The sequence below is a fragment of the Rhinolophus sinicus genome, linkage group LG05, assembly GCF_036562045.2.
Source record: "Rhinolophus sinicus isolate RSC01 linkage group LG05, ASM3656204v1, whole genome shotgun sequence".
Classification (NCBI taxonomy): Eukaryota; Metazoa; Chordata; class Mammalia; order Chiroptera; family Rhinolophidae; genus Rhinolophus; species Rhinolophus sinicus.
In genome coordinates this window covers 150,542,200-150,558,572 of record NC_133755.1, presented here as the reverse complement: position 1 = coordinate 150,558,572, position 16,373 = coordinate 150,542,200, and the positions used below count along the sequence as shown (strand labels likewise).

Below are 16,373 nucleotides of genomic sequence, written 5' to 3'. Positions count from 1 at the left end.
TTGCAAAAGAATTACAGAAAATTTCCAATTCATTTAATAGTATATGAAAGTGGAGCATTAACTTGACAAAAATATTCGCTGACCAATAATCCAAAAAAAATCTCATTGTATTTTAAATTATATCTCTACTAATAATATTGAATATTTTAAAACACATTTATTGGCTATTTGTATTTCTTCAATTCTGGCTTCAGACCTCGTCTTTTTTTTTTTAATGAGAGTATTTATTACTGGAGGGGTACCCATTGCTTTTCTTCATATAAATTATTTGCCATCCAGAAATCAGTTAAAAACCTACATTTTCTTTGCTAATAAATATTTTAATACTTTGAATATTTGCATGGAATAATATGAGAATGAAGTGTTTTTCTTCAGTCAGTTTTATTCCCAATGCCATTCACTGAATAATCTGCCTACTACTCCTTACTAGGGAGGTGCCCCCATGTCAGAGGCTGCTATTCATCTTTAAATCTCTGGTCTCCTTATTGTCTAGGAGCAGAACCTGTAGCTACACACATAGCCACATGGGATGCAGAACATATTTTGTATCCTCCATCTGTAAGAGAAGAGCAGGCCCTTTCTCTGCCTCTGTCCAAGGATACCTGGTAGCCATAGTCCCAAACTGAGGGAGCAAACTGGGTTACATCCAGATGGACAGAGGGTGGGAGGGCTTTGCCATAAGGCATCATCTCTCTTATATGGCAGGGAGAAAGTGAATTTGTGACTTACAGAGTAACCCCTTTTCCTGCCTTATCTACAGATGGAGAGGTGGCGATCACTCCACTGGGAGTTACAGTCCAATAGGAGTTAGGGACAGCTGTGCTGGAGGTGGGGAAATATGTGTGGGAGAGAGAGCTTATCTTAAAGGGCAGCTGTTCTCTACATTATCAGGTTTGTTTTGGAATACACACACATGGGGTAGAAAATAGGCTAAAAATACCCTCCCCCTCGACCCATTTACAGAAAACTGACCATAAAATTTTAAAATAAAAAAACAGAAGGACTATACAGAGAAGATATTTCCTTCCTGACAATGTCTCTGGGCTGTCCATTCCACAGGCTGTTATGTAACTTGACTTTTTTAATGACCTGAGAAGAGGATTCTTGTGGCATCTAGGTAAACAGTGAGAGGACACAAAGAGAATTCATCCAAAATATTATTGGACAAATAGGGCAAGAAATAACTTTCCTTATTTAAGAATGCCTAAACAGAAAACACAAAAAGGGGAAAAAAGATGGTTAAATAAAAGATTACTTAAAATAAAAATGAAAGAAAACATCTTGCCAAAAAATGGCATTGAAATAGGAAAGAAAATAACCAACAACGCAGAAAATATAGGATTTAGTGTTTTAAGGTTGCTCTCTATATGTAAGGACTTACAAATAGGTTACAGCTCATAACTTAATTTACAGTTAGTTTTCTCATGGTAGTGCTGTTATAGCTATCCCTCCAAAATCTATTTATCTAATATGTAAATATTGGTTATATAATTACAATGTGTAGCACTACAAACAAATAAACAGAAAACAAACATTGAAAATCATTAAAACCGATCTTGACTATATTAAATGCTGTTGGCTATGGAAAATTATGTTTCAAGTTCAAAAAGGATATTTATATAGATCATACAAGATTTTAGAAAATGATGGCACTGGTTTCCATAAGTTAAAGTGACTTTTAAAATATATGTTCTGTCTTTTACCTGATACAATGTATCATTTGTTCTGATTAACCATCATATCATTCTGCAGAGGGGAATGGATTGCAATAGCAATAAAGTGATGGAGGGCTAAAGTGAGATAAATAAATGTTCATGAAATAACTAGGCAAAAGTAGGTGGAAAAGTGGCAATGTGGAAGATGTTAACAAGTATTGCATATGCATGGGATAGACTGCCTGAGAAAGAAAGAATGGAGTCCTTCATGATGGAAAGAGAGGAAGAAATCTCACAGTGGGTACATTCCAGAGAAGTAGTGAGCTATTGGACGAACTATTAAATCGGAAGAACAATGAATCCCAGAAAGGAGGTGGCATTGGGCTAGAGTAGGAATCTGTGTTATGTTTCATATTTGTGTATGAGACTGCGTATTGTTGAGTATGAAGAGGGATATTTAAACTTGGGTTGGTAGGCAATGAGGATATTTGATACTCATTTCATTAACTGGTTGTTATTAATAGTAACTATTAATACAATAGAAAAATATATACAATGACTTACCAACTATATAGATACGATAGAACTCCATTACGGAGGCTCTGAAACATAATGGATTATTTTGTGTGTTGTACTGTATGTCGTCCATGAATGAATGGAGGATATGTGGAAGATTTGCTGCTAGGTATTGTCAATATAAAAATAAATGTGACATTGTTTCTTTCAACAAGTGGCTTACAATAGGGTTTCAGAAATTTAAAAGACTAATAACTTCACATTTCTGCAGTATAATGAATAATTTGTTTTTCGAACAAAATCTGCTTGCTCATGTAAGTAAGGTCCTGCTAACAAACTTAAATTTTTAATTTTAATCTTCTTCCTGTTTTGGGGTGAAGGCCCCACTAGAATACCTGGTAGGTGCTCAGAATTATCATGGCTATTACATTTCTAAGTTCTAGCATCTCTGCTTACTTCCCAGGGAAAAGTCCTGGAAGCCATGGGATACTCACCACAGACAGACCCTCGCACTAATCTCCTTAGATGAGGTCTCTCTGGGAGGTAGCGATATTTGCATCCAAATATACTGAGGTTTGATGTGTGGTCTCCAAAGAAACGGAGCTGGCGGTATCTCTCCCCACATCGATAACAAAAGTTAGTGTTACATTGTGAACAGGTCATATGGTCACATCCTTCAGTCCTCTGGATGTGGATCTGTGTCAGCAAAAGAGGGAAAGAGAAAGAAAGAAAGGTTATTAAAATTTTAAAAAGTAAAATCTAGCAAATGTTATGGAACAACACTTACAAGTTTCTACAAAATAAAAGCCTTTCACTGTTTTCCTGAGGCTGTCAATTTACTTATAATCACATTCTCCAAGATCATATTTGTATCAAATACTTCCTATGTACAAAGCTCAATAACATTTCAGGTACAATGTTGGCTGATTTTTGACCAATATATAATCAATCACATCCCAAAGAAAACTCACATATCTTTCTAGACAAACACCTAACTCAATGGTTAGGAGGAAATTTAAAATGCTGTGAAAGTATATTTTGTTTATGTTATAATCAGCAAGAACAAGGTGACTTGGGGAGAAAGAGGAGGTAAAGAGTATTCCTTAAAAGAAAGGATTATGTACATTTTTTGTGAATAAACATTAAGGAACAGAAAGCTCTTTTTGTGAAAGAAAACAAAAACAGCTGTAAGTGTATTCACAATGTCATGTTAATTTCACAATGCGGACTCTAACACTATTTGCAAATATGCTTATAGACTTGTTTGCATCATGCCAAATGGGCGACTAAATATTTTCCTCTAATGCTGCAGTTAAGTTACATGTAAATATAGTTTCATCCATAATGTAACAAAGAATTTATTCTTAAATAGTACATCACAGACCCAATGTGATAGTCACTGTCTCAAGCACCGAGGACATGTTATAATCAAAATATTACATGATATAATGGATGCGTGACTCAGAATCCTCATAGACACTAATAAATCGATGCCATCTTTCACTCAAATATGTGCACAATTTGTTAGTTGAGCACTTATGAAAGAAAACATTATTTCATTAAAAAAGGTTGGGTTATACTGCCCAACTCTCTTGTGATTAAAACAGGACCAAGTAAAAAGAGTTTCCGTTTCACTATAGAGTAGGCACCTACTACATTAAAGTCACATATCACTTATTCTTATATTTTTTATATATATGTATAGTAATATATAAAGTTCTTTGTTTAGAAAACTTATTTAAAATGTTCCCAATACCATATTTGACTTTGCTTTGGGACTAGTGTGTCAGTGAATGTTTTAATGCATTTGAGAACTTCACAATTAACAGGTGAGTTAAACCCTCCAGTGGTTGCTTGACTCTTCTCTGTTAGGCCTTGGCCACAGTCCACAACTGTACATATTTCATTTGAAATCATGTTCTCCTTCCCCAATACACAGTGCAGCTCTCTCAACTTTGGTGGTAGCGCAGTTATAATCATTTTTTCAAGAACTGGACAATGATTATGGAAATAGCATAAAATCATTGAGGAAAAAGAGAATGTCTTAATGTGAAAAGAGAAATTAAAATATTGAGATATTAAGAAAATTATCCATTTCAAAATATAACCTTATTTTATGTTTTCAGAATAAAAAGTTTGAAGTTGCTAAATCCAAATCATATGCAGTATTTCAGTTTAATGATAAAATAACTAAAATTTTAAACTTTCATTTAAATAAACAATATGAATTTTAAAAGGACTTTTGAGGCCACTTTTAAAACAACAAAAGATTAATCATAGTAATGGATAAAGTTTCATTTCAGCAATACATATATTTGTGAATCCATCCATCCATCCATTGATCCTTCTGTCTATCCATCTGTCTGTCTGTCTGGCTGGCTGGCTGCCTACCTACCTATTATCTGACTATCAATCTACCTATCTGGAAAGCTTCTAGGTTATGGTGACGCTATTGAAGCAGTAGTAATTAAGCAGAGAGCAGCACATTATAGGCAGTGCAATGATTGGCACACAGTAGGCTCATAATATACGGTAAGTGAATGAACCAAGGAAGAAAATTAACTAAGTGTCTGGCAGGATGTTAGGTATTCAAAATCATTAGGTCGATTGTAGGTTAAATGTGCATTCCCTTCTAGTGACTGACTGATTCTTGACAGGAAAGCCTCAGTCACATAGGGAAGATGAAACAACAGGGGCTTTGACTTTAAGAAGCCGTGTTTAAATTCTGGCTCCGCTAGCTGCATAAAATGAAGTTACCTGACTTCTCCCAAGTCTCAATTTAGGTGATATTACTTAGGTGAGAATAAAAATGTGATAATATATGTAGAGTGCCTAACCCATTGTTTGGCACATACTGAGTCAGATCAATGTAATATTGGTTCCCATTTATCCCTTGCCCTTTACTCACCAAAAAATGTGAGAAATAAAATACCTGGACAATGTAACTGCACACTCCCAGATTGACAGGTGGTCTCCTTTCTCACTTCTTCATATGGGTAATTCTTTGGCAGATGCTGGACTAGAGAGCACTTTCCTAGACAGACATGTGCTAGCTTGTGGTCAAGGGTATTGAGCATCTGTGGTCAAGGGTTCCTAACGAATTGTCATTTGGACAATACAAGCAAGACTTACTTTTCTTGCTATTGGAAAACTCATCCTTTTAAAATTTCATTGAAATTTTGTGTTTCCTTTACCTGACAGTCTAATCAGGGTGGATCCAGGTATTGTGGGGTCTGAAAGTTATCTAATTGGAGGGGCCTTCTTTTAGGAGAAGAATGTAAATTACAAACACAAATTAGATGCAAGGTCAAAAAAGGGACTTGTGCAGATGAGGGTCTCTGAAGCGTAGGCTCTGTAGCTTCCTGGTAAATCTGCCCCTAGTTCAGTACTTCTCCTCTAGTGTCTGTTTCTGGGAATGATTTTGGAGACTGATTACTCTGCCCCATCCACTTAGCACAGTAGATGGTGTTCAGGAATAATGTCGGCCAAAGGTTCCTACTGGACCCGGAACCATGTCTGATCCATTACCACCTGAACACTAGGAGAAAACATGTTCAAAGAGAACTGCTGAGCACCCAGAATAAAGGTTATTTCATCATACACTCAACTTTTGACTGTATATTGTATTTGATTTTAAAATGGAGACGATAAAGCTTAACATTTCCTAGTCACGTAGCAGCGTTGTGTTTGACCTCTAAAGAGAAAATGACTAATATTTGCTCAGAGCCCGTTATGTGCCAAGCATTGTACATACATTATCACCTTTCAGTCTCATAACCACATTGTGAGATTGGCAGTCTTACTCATAACCAGAGATCAGAAAAGTAATCTGCTGCAGTGAATGCAGAAAGGATTTTGATTTATGTCTGTTTTTCTTTATTATGCTAAGCAGACTCTTATTATAAACTTAAAAATAAAACCAGAGGGTCAGTCATAGTTTTTGTTAATTGACAGCATAATTTTTGCACTTAGCAGACAAACATGTCTGCTCTCCCGTACAAGGCAACTCTGAGTGTTTCTGCAGTGTTTTATTTCATGTTCTTCCTTTAAAACAATATCAAAAGTGTTTTTTTTCTGACAGAAAGTTTGTTCTAATAAGGTAAACTTGTCACTGACAGTTCATTTGCTTTAAAATTCCATATACAATTTTCACTGTCATTTTACATCTCTGTGTAATATTGTTTCATTGGGTTCTAAAATCTTTATGACACAAATTAATTTTTTCATTTAAATCACGAAGACTGCAACTTACAGTCTCTCTTAACAGTGTTTCCTTATTTCTAAAACAATATTCTGAACACAGCTGGCAACTAGAATATTGTTGGTCCAATAATATTTCTGCACAGAAAGTGATAAAATTCCAAGCTCTGACAATACTCTACAGTAACTTTGTACACTGCAGGACTACATAGTTCTATAGCTTAATTTGAATACTTTACACACGTAAAGGCAATGATTTAATCAAGAAAAAATGATTTCATAATTAACCGGCTGTCAAATACACAGTGCTTCCTTTAATGCTACTGCAAATATATCTTGATTATATATAAATATAACTTGATACTAACAGAGAAATGAACTGACATAATGCAAGTTAAAGTGCAACAGGAGACATTACTTTTCACATTTGCTAAGCAAGTTGTAATTTTGAACTCCTGACATCCAGGGGATAATAAGTTTCACATGCTAAATGAGTTATCTTGTGTATATCGTTAAAGATCACATTTTAACAATGCCATCTTTGTTTATTTTTAAAATATCAAGCCTTAAAATGTAGGTTTAAATTATATTTACATAAATTTCATTTTATTTCTCAATGAAGCTGTTTTGATTTTTTATTATAGCTTCAAAACATTCATCAGTTTAGCTCTGCTTAAAAACAAATGAATCACTCAAGTGGCTATGATTTAGAATCAAAATTCTGTTTTTACTTAAGAGATGGAGATAGAATAGGACCGAAGAGATATTCTTAATTCATTAGATTAAGCCGACTGATCATAAACTTCAACTGTCATTTGGTTTGTTATTACTCACAGGGTTTATCTCTCTCCATCTATAACAAATAAGGATTGCTAATACTGAAGGAGTTGAACACTGAAACTAAATGTTGCTTATACCTCTTTACACTTATAAGTCATGACATGAATGTTCAGAATATTCCAGATATTTAATAAGAGTTTTTGATACGAAGTCCACATTGTCATAGACAAAAATAACAACATGGGCCATTTTTGAGCCTATGCTATTCTTCATAGGATATATCAACACCTGTCATAAGAGATTATTCATAAAATATATATATATATATATATAAAACCTGTCTTCCTCAAGTTGTTTATATTTAGTTTAATAAAATGCCCACAAAGTATCTAAAAATAGAACTAGAATTCAGTTTTTTATTTTCATACAGATTCTACTTAATCGTAAAGTGAAAGAATAAATGAACTGCTAAATATCTAACCCATTGTATATTCTGCCCACAAATATTTATCTCCACTTTCACCAAGAAAGGAAGGCTTATTTTATTCTTTAAGCAGGAAATGATAACTAAATTAACTATTATATATTATTGTCACCAAGAAATAATTTACTCTATTTAAAAGTATTTTTTATATGTGCGTGCCTTGGTGGCTTTTGATATCTGGAAGACTTGATTAAAAGCAAGTTATGAGGAAAGTTAAAAAAAAAAAATCCCATGAGTAATGCTTAATTCTTTACTTAGCTCACTACATCTATTCTCCATAATGTAGGGATTTTTAAAAATGCAAACATATACACAAAGCCTTCAAAGATCTGATAAAAATATTATGAACCTAAAATTCTGTCCAACTATAAAAATTAATATGTGGGGCAAAAATAAAACACTTCCAGAGCTGCTAAGACTCCTCTGTACCTTTTCTGGGGCCATAATTCAAGGAAGCACTTCATTAAGTGAACGTAAAATTCAAGAAAAGACAATGCTAGCACATACAAAAATGAATACTAAGAAATCTCAGAAAAAGCTGAAAAGCATTAAGTCCAATTTAGAATACGAAGTCAGTTGGTTTTAAGAACATCTTCAAAAGATAGCAATGGAATATACACCCAGCAATAAAATAACTCAGGAGCTAAATATTAAATAACATAGTAAATAAAATGGGTATGCCTACTCTCAGTAAGGAAAAAAGAAAAAGAATGAGAACTTTCAGGAAAAGCAAAACAAAACTAATGGTATGAAAGTTCCAAATTTGAGGCATAACCAAATATGGCATGATTAAGCAATTGAGAGCGAACAAGGATGCTAAGGGCACCTTCCCTAGAAATTGTGATCTCACAGAAAAGGAAATGGAATCCTAAGTTCCATAATTATATGTTCTTGATTATGTAAACACCCAACGGGTTTTTAAACATTAGAATCATCCTTTAGAAAAAACAGAAGTATTAAATATTGTATTTTGTGAGTGCTATTTAATTTGACAATATATAAACAAAGTTATAGCTTATAGAATACAGGAAATGGGAAGAAGCAAAAAGAATTGCAGGATGGCTAGATCTTCATATATCATCTAAAATTGTTAATGTATTGAATAGAAGATTAAGCACATTATTTAAAGGTAAAAGATAATCAAAAGAAGAATTGAAATCACCATCAAAAATTGGAAGGAGAAGAAAAAAAATGGAGAGACAAGTGAATCCTTGTCTGTCACATCAAACTAAAAGTGGTTACCTCTATTAGACTATATTGTAAAACAGAACACAAATAACATGTTGATTTCAAAATTAGATGGTGTCCCCTGCTATGTTAGCTTTTAAAAGCCAATACTCTGACAACTTTAATTGTCCTGCAGTGTACTGGTTTTCTTTGTTACAGGAAATTTCATACGGATGTCAAGTTAAGACGTATGATTGATGTACGATGACAGCAATTCTTGGAGAAGAGTATAGAGTACTGTCCTATTCTTATTCCTTGGGGTAGAGCTTACTACAAAGTAGCCCCTACTTTTCCTTCTTCTTTACCACACTGCCCTTGACCCTTTGGCGCCTGTTCTCAGAAATCTTCCGATGCCAGTCTTCCCCTCCTTCACATCCATCTTCCCCTGTTTCCCTCTGTGACATTGCTTACCATGCCAATAGTTCAGGTAATTCTCAATCCTAAGAAATCCTTCCTTTAATTCCACATAACCTTCTAGTCAATAATTACTCTCACCTTTCCATTTCTACAAAGCTTCTTAAAAGAATACCCTATACTCTCTGCTTTTATTCCTCCTCAGTTGACAGCAACCCCATGTTACCAAGACATCCAATACGCTATTTTTCTCCAGGAAACATTCACTCATTCATGCGCTCAAGAACTATTTATTTGTCCATTGATAAAATCTGACATGGCTGCTTTTCTTAAAGCTTGTTATCTAAGTTGTAGACAGACATTAATCAATTGTACAAATAAATATACGCTCATAAACTATGACAAACGATATGAAGAAAAAAGACAAAGTGTGAAGAGAGTACTTAGTAGAAGGGGCTTGATTTAGTCTAAGGGTCAGAAGAGGCTTTCTAGGGCAGTGACATTTGATCTGAGAAATGAAGGTCAAGTAGCAGTTCACCAGTTAACAGGACTCAGCGGTAGGGACAGTATCCCCAGCACAGCATATTCATGGCACTGTATTCATGAAATGAGGAGCAACCTGCCCCAGTCCTGTCCCAGCATTTCTCACTCTACATTTTAAAACTCTCTAATTATCTGTATTCCTCCACTCAAACCCTCTATCTCCCAGTTGATAAGATCTAAAGGGGCCCAGATCATGTATACATTGTTTATTATTTTATTAAAGGGATTTGCATAGGTCCTGTCATATAGTGTGTTCTCAATAAATATGTATTCAAAGAACAAATGAGTATTATCCATGACCTTTTAATTGCCAAATTCAAATTTTAAAATCTTATTGTATCTCTCAGTGTCATTTAATCAGTTGATCACTGTCTCCTTCTGACCTTTTATATATTCTTGCTTCAATGTCACCTCTTTTCCAGGTGCTCTTCTTATGTCTCTTAGGTTCCTATTTCCTTACCTATCCCTTAATTCCATCCATGGCTCAGCATTTTGCACATACTCTTTGGGTAATCTCTTCCACACTCAAATTGTTTCAACTTCCTTCTACTGGATCTCATTTCTTTTCCTTCTTTTATTTTTCCTCTCCTGCCCTCCCCTCCCCTCCTTTCCCTCCCCTCCCCTCCCTTCCTTGCCCTCCCCTCCCCTCCCCTCTTTTCCCTCCCCTCCCCTCTCCTCTCTCTCTCTTTTTTATTAGTTTCAGGTGTACAAAACAATGTAATCTCACTTTTAATTTCCACTGCGGTCCTGGCTTCTGAGCTGCAGACTCATGTAACCTCTGTTTCCTGGTCATATATATACCTACCTACCTGACTTAAAGCCATTTCAAAGTCAAATAAGGAAAACCAAATTCATCATCATTCCACAGGCCGCTGGCCCAACAACAGCAAAATATAACTAGGCCCATCTTCATTATTTTATCTGCTTATGGTATCACCAGCCATTTAGACACCCAAGCTAGATATCTGGTGGTTATATTCTTCTTACTTCCCACATCCAACTAGTCACGAAAATCAGATAGTTTTAGGCACAAGACACTTATCTAATCCTTCTTCTCTTCTCCAGTCATTTGACCACTCACTAGCTTAGCTCACACTGTCATAATTTCCTTCTAGATATCTACAACTACCTTCATATAATCAACAACCAACAAAATATAAATCTGATACCAGCATTCCCCTGTTTACAAATTTTCAGTCTGAAGAAAAAAAAAAATCCAAGTTTCTTAACATTGCATACAAAGCCAAGGCCTCTGTCTGCTTCTATAGCCCCACCTTTCACCACTTCCTTCTGTGAACTTTAGTCTAAGGGAACCACAAAGTACTTGTGGCTCTTGTACACAGCACACATTTCCTGGCTCTGTGCCCTTGTACTTTTAATTGTAACACTCCCCCTCCTGGATACCTTTCATCACCCCAAAAATCCATCCAATAATCCTCAACATTCCCCAAGATGAATGAAATGTCCCTTTCACCATGAACCCTCTTATAATACTATGCAAAGCGCTACTGAAGTGTAACAGTGTTTTATCCTTCTCAGTGTAATGACTGTGTCTCAACTTCTATGAGATTCATGAAAAAAAGGACTATATTTTACAGAGCACATAATGGATTCTCACTAAAAGTCCATATAGGGAGGAAGGAAAAATGATGTTGGAGCATTTAACAACTATCTATTTAGTGTTACACAGTGCCCAGCACTGCTCTAAATGCTAAAGCTACTTTAAGGATCAAAACAGATCAAAACTGGGCCGGCCCGGTGGCTCAGGCGGTTAGAGCTCCATGCTCCTAACTCCGAAGGCTGCCGGTTCAATTCCCACATGGGCCAGTGGGCTCTCAAACACAAGGTTACTGGTTCAACTTCTCCAGTCCCACAAGGGATGGTGGGCTCCGCCCCCTGCAACTAAGATTGAACACGGCATCTTGAGCTGAGCTGCCTCCCAGATGGCTCAGTTGGTTGGAGCTCATCCTCTCAACCACAAGGTTGCTGGTTCAACTTCTGCAAGAGATGGTGGGCTGTGCCCCCTGCAACTAGAAATGGCAACTGGACCTGGAGCTGAGCTGCACCCTCCACAACTAAGATTGAAAGGACAACAACTTGACTTGGAAAAAAGCTCTGGAAGTACACACTGTTCCCCAATAAAGTCTTGCTTCCCTTCCCCAATAAAATCTTTAAAAAAACAAAACAAAACAAAAAACAGATAAAAACCCTGCTCTCATGGCTGCAAAATATATCTACTACATTAAAGAGTGATAAAGAATATGGTGAAAAAAATAAAGCTTATACGGGGCATTTTACTTGTTGAGGTAGGGGAAGGTGGTTACTGAGAAGCTGAGGTTTGCTCAAAGACATGAAAGGTGGAGAGTTGGCCGTGCAGATATCTGGGGAAATAATGTTTCAGACAAAGAGAAGAGCAAATACAGAGACTCTGAAAAGGGAGCATGCTTGATGTTTTTAAGCACTGCAAGGAGGGTAGTATGGCTGAGGAGGATGAAGGAAGTAGAATATGGGGTCAGAGGAATAATGGGGTTGAGGGGTGTCCGCAGTATGACGGCTCATATTGTCATTATAAGGACTAGCTTTTGCTCTGTGTGAGATGGGCACCATGGGAGGTTTTGAACATCAGGTGACACAATCTGCCTTATGTTTAACAGCTTTATTCTGGCTGCTGGGGTAAGAACACTGTGAAGATAAGAAACCAGTCAGGAGGCCATTGTAAAAATCTTAGAGAGAGAAAGATGATGATGGCCTGTGTCAGATTAGAGACAGTGGGAGTGCTGAGATGTGGTCAAATTCTGAATATATTTCTTTTTCTTCTTATTTATTATTATATTTTTTTAATTAAAGTTTATTGGGGTGACAATTGTCAGTAAAGTCACATATGCTTCAGATGTACATATTTCAATGGTACAATCTACAAAACTTAATGACTGACGGCTGTGGGGTGTGAGAGAAAGAAAGTCTGGGATGATATAAATTCTTGACATGAGCAGCTAGAAGGTTGGAGTTGCCATTTACCGAGATGAAGAAAGTATGAGAAGAACTAACTGCCTTGGAGAGAGGAAGATATACTCTTGTTGGAGAAGTCTATTAAGGCAAGTAAGACATTGAGCAGGCATCTGAATATATACCTTTGCTCACAGTTCCCCCAAACCTTTATATTCTGCCTATGGACTGCTGTCCAGCAAAATTGGTACCGTTTTGAATTCTGAGTTTGCTGTAGAAAGAAAAAAACAACTCTTAAAACTTGAAATGAAAATAAATAAACTGGCTAAGAAAGCTTTAGATTCTTTAGCAAAAGTGGCCCCATCTGCATTCACATGGAAAATGGACAGTTTTTTACTCAGTCAATCTCCTGTCTACACAGCTCGCTGGATTTTATCCCTCACTGGACTTCATCCCTCTCATGAGACTACAACAAAGGCTCTCAATAAGGGCTCTCAGCTCCCTGGAGATGTTTCAGAGGTGTTGTGTGTGTGTGTGTGTGTGTGTGTGTGTGTGTGTGTGTGTTGTGTTTTTTTTGGAGGGGGATGTTTGGCTGATACTGGCATTTATGGCTGTCCTACAATCCTTGGGATATCCTGCACAGTAGAGAGTTAGGTTCTGTCCATAAAGGTCTCGAATACATTAGATGTTTCATACAGGGGAAAATCTGTTTATAAATCTGAACATAGACCCTAACTCTATTTCACATATAAATGCAAAATAACATTTGCATGGTTTAATAGATAATGGATTTTTCAGTTATATAACTACTATGTAAATTGAGAAGACTGATTGTATTCAGAATCAAACTCCATTTTGTATATAAGTGCAAAATATGTTTGCATGGCTTAATGTATATTGAATTTTCTAGCAATACAGCTACATGTATACATACATATGTATGCATACATATATAAACATACATATGTACTTACTTTATCCTCATTTAAAAATGTCAAATATAAAGAGTAGGTATTGATAATATTTAAGCTTCACCTCAAAGTTTCTTAAATCCAAATTTTTCTTAAATCCAAATTTATGCATTATAAATAGGCTAAAAAATTTGACTGCTTCTTTGTATCTTTTAATGTCATGGTACCTGAGCTTTTACATGCTGAAATACATGTTATTTCATGATATTTTCATTTATTTCGATTTTACATTATAATTAATGAAATGTTATATGCAGTCATATTATAAATTTAATCTCAAGATAGTAAACAAATATTAAAATGATTTCTCATAAAATTGGGGCATTGGATGCAATACACTTAATATCCTAGAAAGTATCTGCCACTATACGATCAGACTCTTCTTACAACTAAGGTCTAGACTTTGCCACACCAAGAAACTAGTAGCAATGATAACCACTGCTCCAAATTTAGTGGTTTCAAGCAATCTAGAGTTAAAATGGGTAACCAGTAGTCAAAGAGAAGCTCTTTTTTGCCTGAATGGGTACTACTTGAAAGCAGTCACTGGACCCTGAATGTGCTTTTCCAGTGGTGTGTGCAATGCTAGAAAATTGCGGGATTATCTATAAGATCCACCACTAATATTTCAAGTTCTTTCTTCAGCAACCACAGACGACATAGCTACAACTCAGATATACGAATAAGAGCCCACAGACATAGCTTTTGTGCTCATTTTATGTAAACAGGCAAATTAGTCATTATCTCTAAAAATACATTTGTGCCCAAAGCATCCTATTGCAGGATATAAGAGAATAAAATATCTGAAGGGAAATATCATAACAAGTAAGTCCTCTTAATTCTAAATTCACAATAAATCACGAATGAACATAATTAACTTTCCTGCGTTTTGGTCCAGTTACTTAACCTCTCTGAAACTGTTACTACATCTTGAAATGGTAGTAATTACCCTTTCCTCACAACTTTCTTTTCACAATTAAATGAGACAACAGAAGTAACATACATACTACTAAGCCCTATAGATTTATTATTACTGTGAAAAACCTTAGAGTTGTACCAAAAGGCACTTAATAATTAAGATCTGGATGGCACATTGGAACTTAGCATCTTAGTATCACATCTAAGGATTTGATGACACAACATATGTATAAAACTACAACAGAGACTAACACATCATGATATCAGTATATGTTAGATATTATTATTATTGTTGTCGTTGTTGTTGTTATTATTACTGTGCCAGCACAGCAAAGAAAGAGCATTATACAAAGGCATTTTCATGAATAAAATAAATATAGCATATCAGAATTCAGCACTTTCTGATATGTTACCTTTAACAAAGAAGAAGGTAATTTAGGGAAGGTATGTTTGAGGAATTCCCGTTTAATTTTCCAAATTAAAAACAAAATGCTAATCATTTTGAGAAATATTAACCCAACTTTGCTTTAGTAAGCCCAATATTCTGAGTAACATTTAACTTTTACCTAAGGAAAAAATATGTAACAGCCAAATTCTTAGAGGTGTGTAGGCAAATAGAGATGTTTAAGCAGCTCCAGAAAGCTGTAATGCTAGTCTTTCTGTTCTCTTGTTAGGTTTTATTTATTTTTAATCATGAACTATTTCAAACATTTAACAAATTAGAGATAATAATGTAACAGGCACATATGGAGTCACCATTCACTTTTAATAATGTTAACGTAATGCAATATTTGCTTTAGAAATATTTTTGAAGACACAATGCTTCTTTATCTATTGCCTTTATACAATTGGTTATTAACTTTAACTTCCTGCTTGCTTTAAACTGACTTGCCTCAAATTATCACATTAAAGGGCCTGACGGTGTGTCCACCTCTCTTTTGAAAGTACGTATTTCAAAAAATATATACTCACAACGCAGAAATCTGGCTTTGGAAAAATGAGTTTTCAACAATTCAAAATTTTACAAAGGAAAAAGAAAATATGGCTAACAGTCAAAACCTGGTTAAGGTAAATAACACTAATTGACTAATACTAAACCTTTTGAGGAACAACCAGAAGATTGGATCATTAACCATTCTTACAAGTTCTCACCCATATTCTTGAAGGTTTCATAAATGTTTTTTATCTTTAATAATGTTTATTATACTATTAGATAATAATATTATATATTTTTAATTCTTCTTCTAAAATCTAAAATTTTCAGGGCTTTAGGAATAGCCAGCTGGGGTTTTGCTACCACCTGACACACATATATAAAAAAATTAAAATAAATATTTATTTTAAAATTTCCTTTAAACAGACTTTTAAATAGTATGTGTTGAACAATAAATTATGTGTAGTAGCCAATTTCTGACAAAGTAACATTAAAAATAGATTACTTTGGTTTGTGCTTTTAGTTAGTGGTATGTCACCCTATCATTTAAAGAATCATAATGTCTGTACACTTTAGAATACTTTGAGTATTTGAAGCTTTCAAAATCATAAATTAAAAAAACAACATTTGCACTTAAATATGGTTAAGAGAGTAAATTTTGTGTTTTTATTACAATAGGAAAAAAAGAACTACTTGACTCCTGATATTGTTTCCAAAACATTTCATTAAAAATTTAAATCTAAAGTGTACATTTGCTTAAAATTTGTTTACTTATTTGTTTTGTGTTGTATAATTTTATGTTTGTTAATTTTCAGGTGTGCATCTAACTTTTCATTTTCTTTGACTTA

At 34.9% G+C, this 16,373-nt stretch overlaps 1 protein-coding gene across 2 annotated transcripts in view; it reads right to left on the bottom strand.

The window, feature by feature from the left end:
• Positions 1-16,373, bottom strand: part of RNF217 (ring finger protein 217) — a 126,757-nt gene that overhangs the window by 11,173 nt on the left and 99,211 nt on the right. For both annotated transcript variants that reach the window (XM_019729507.2, XM_074333531.1), the window contains one exon: positions 2,666-2,867. In XM_019729507.2, the coding sequence (XP_019585066.2) occupies positions 2,666-2,867 (202 nt within the window). The remainder of the gene's footprint in view (positions 1-2,665; positions 2,868-16,373) is intronic.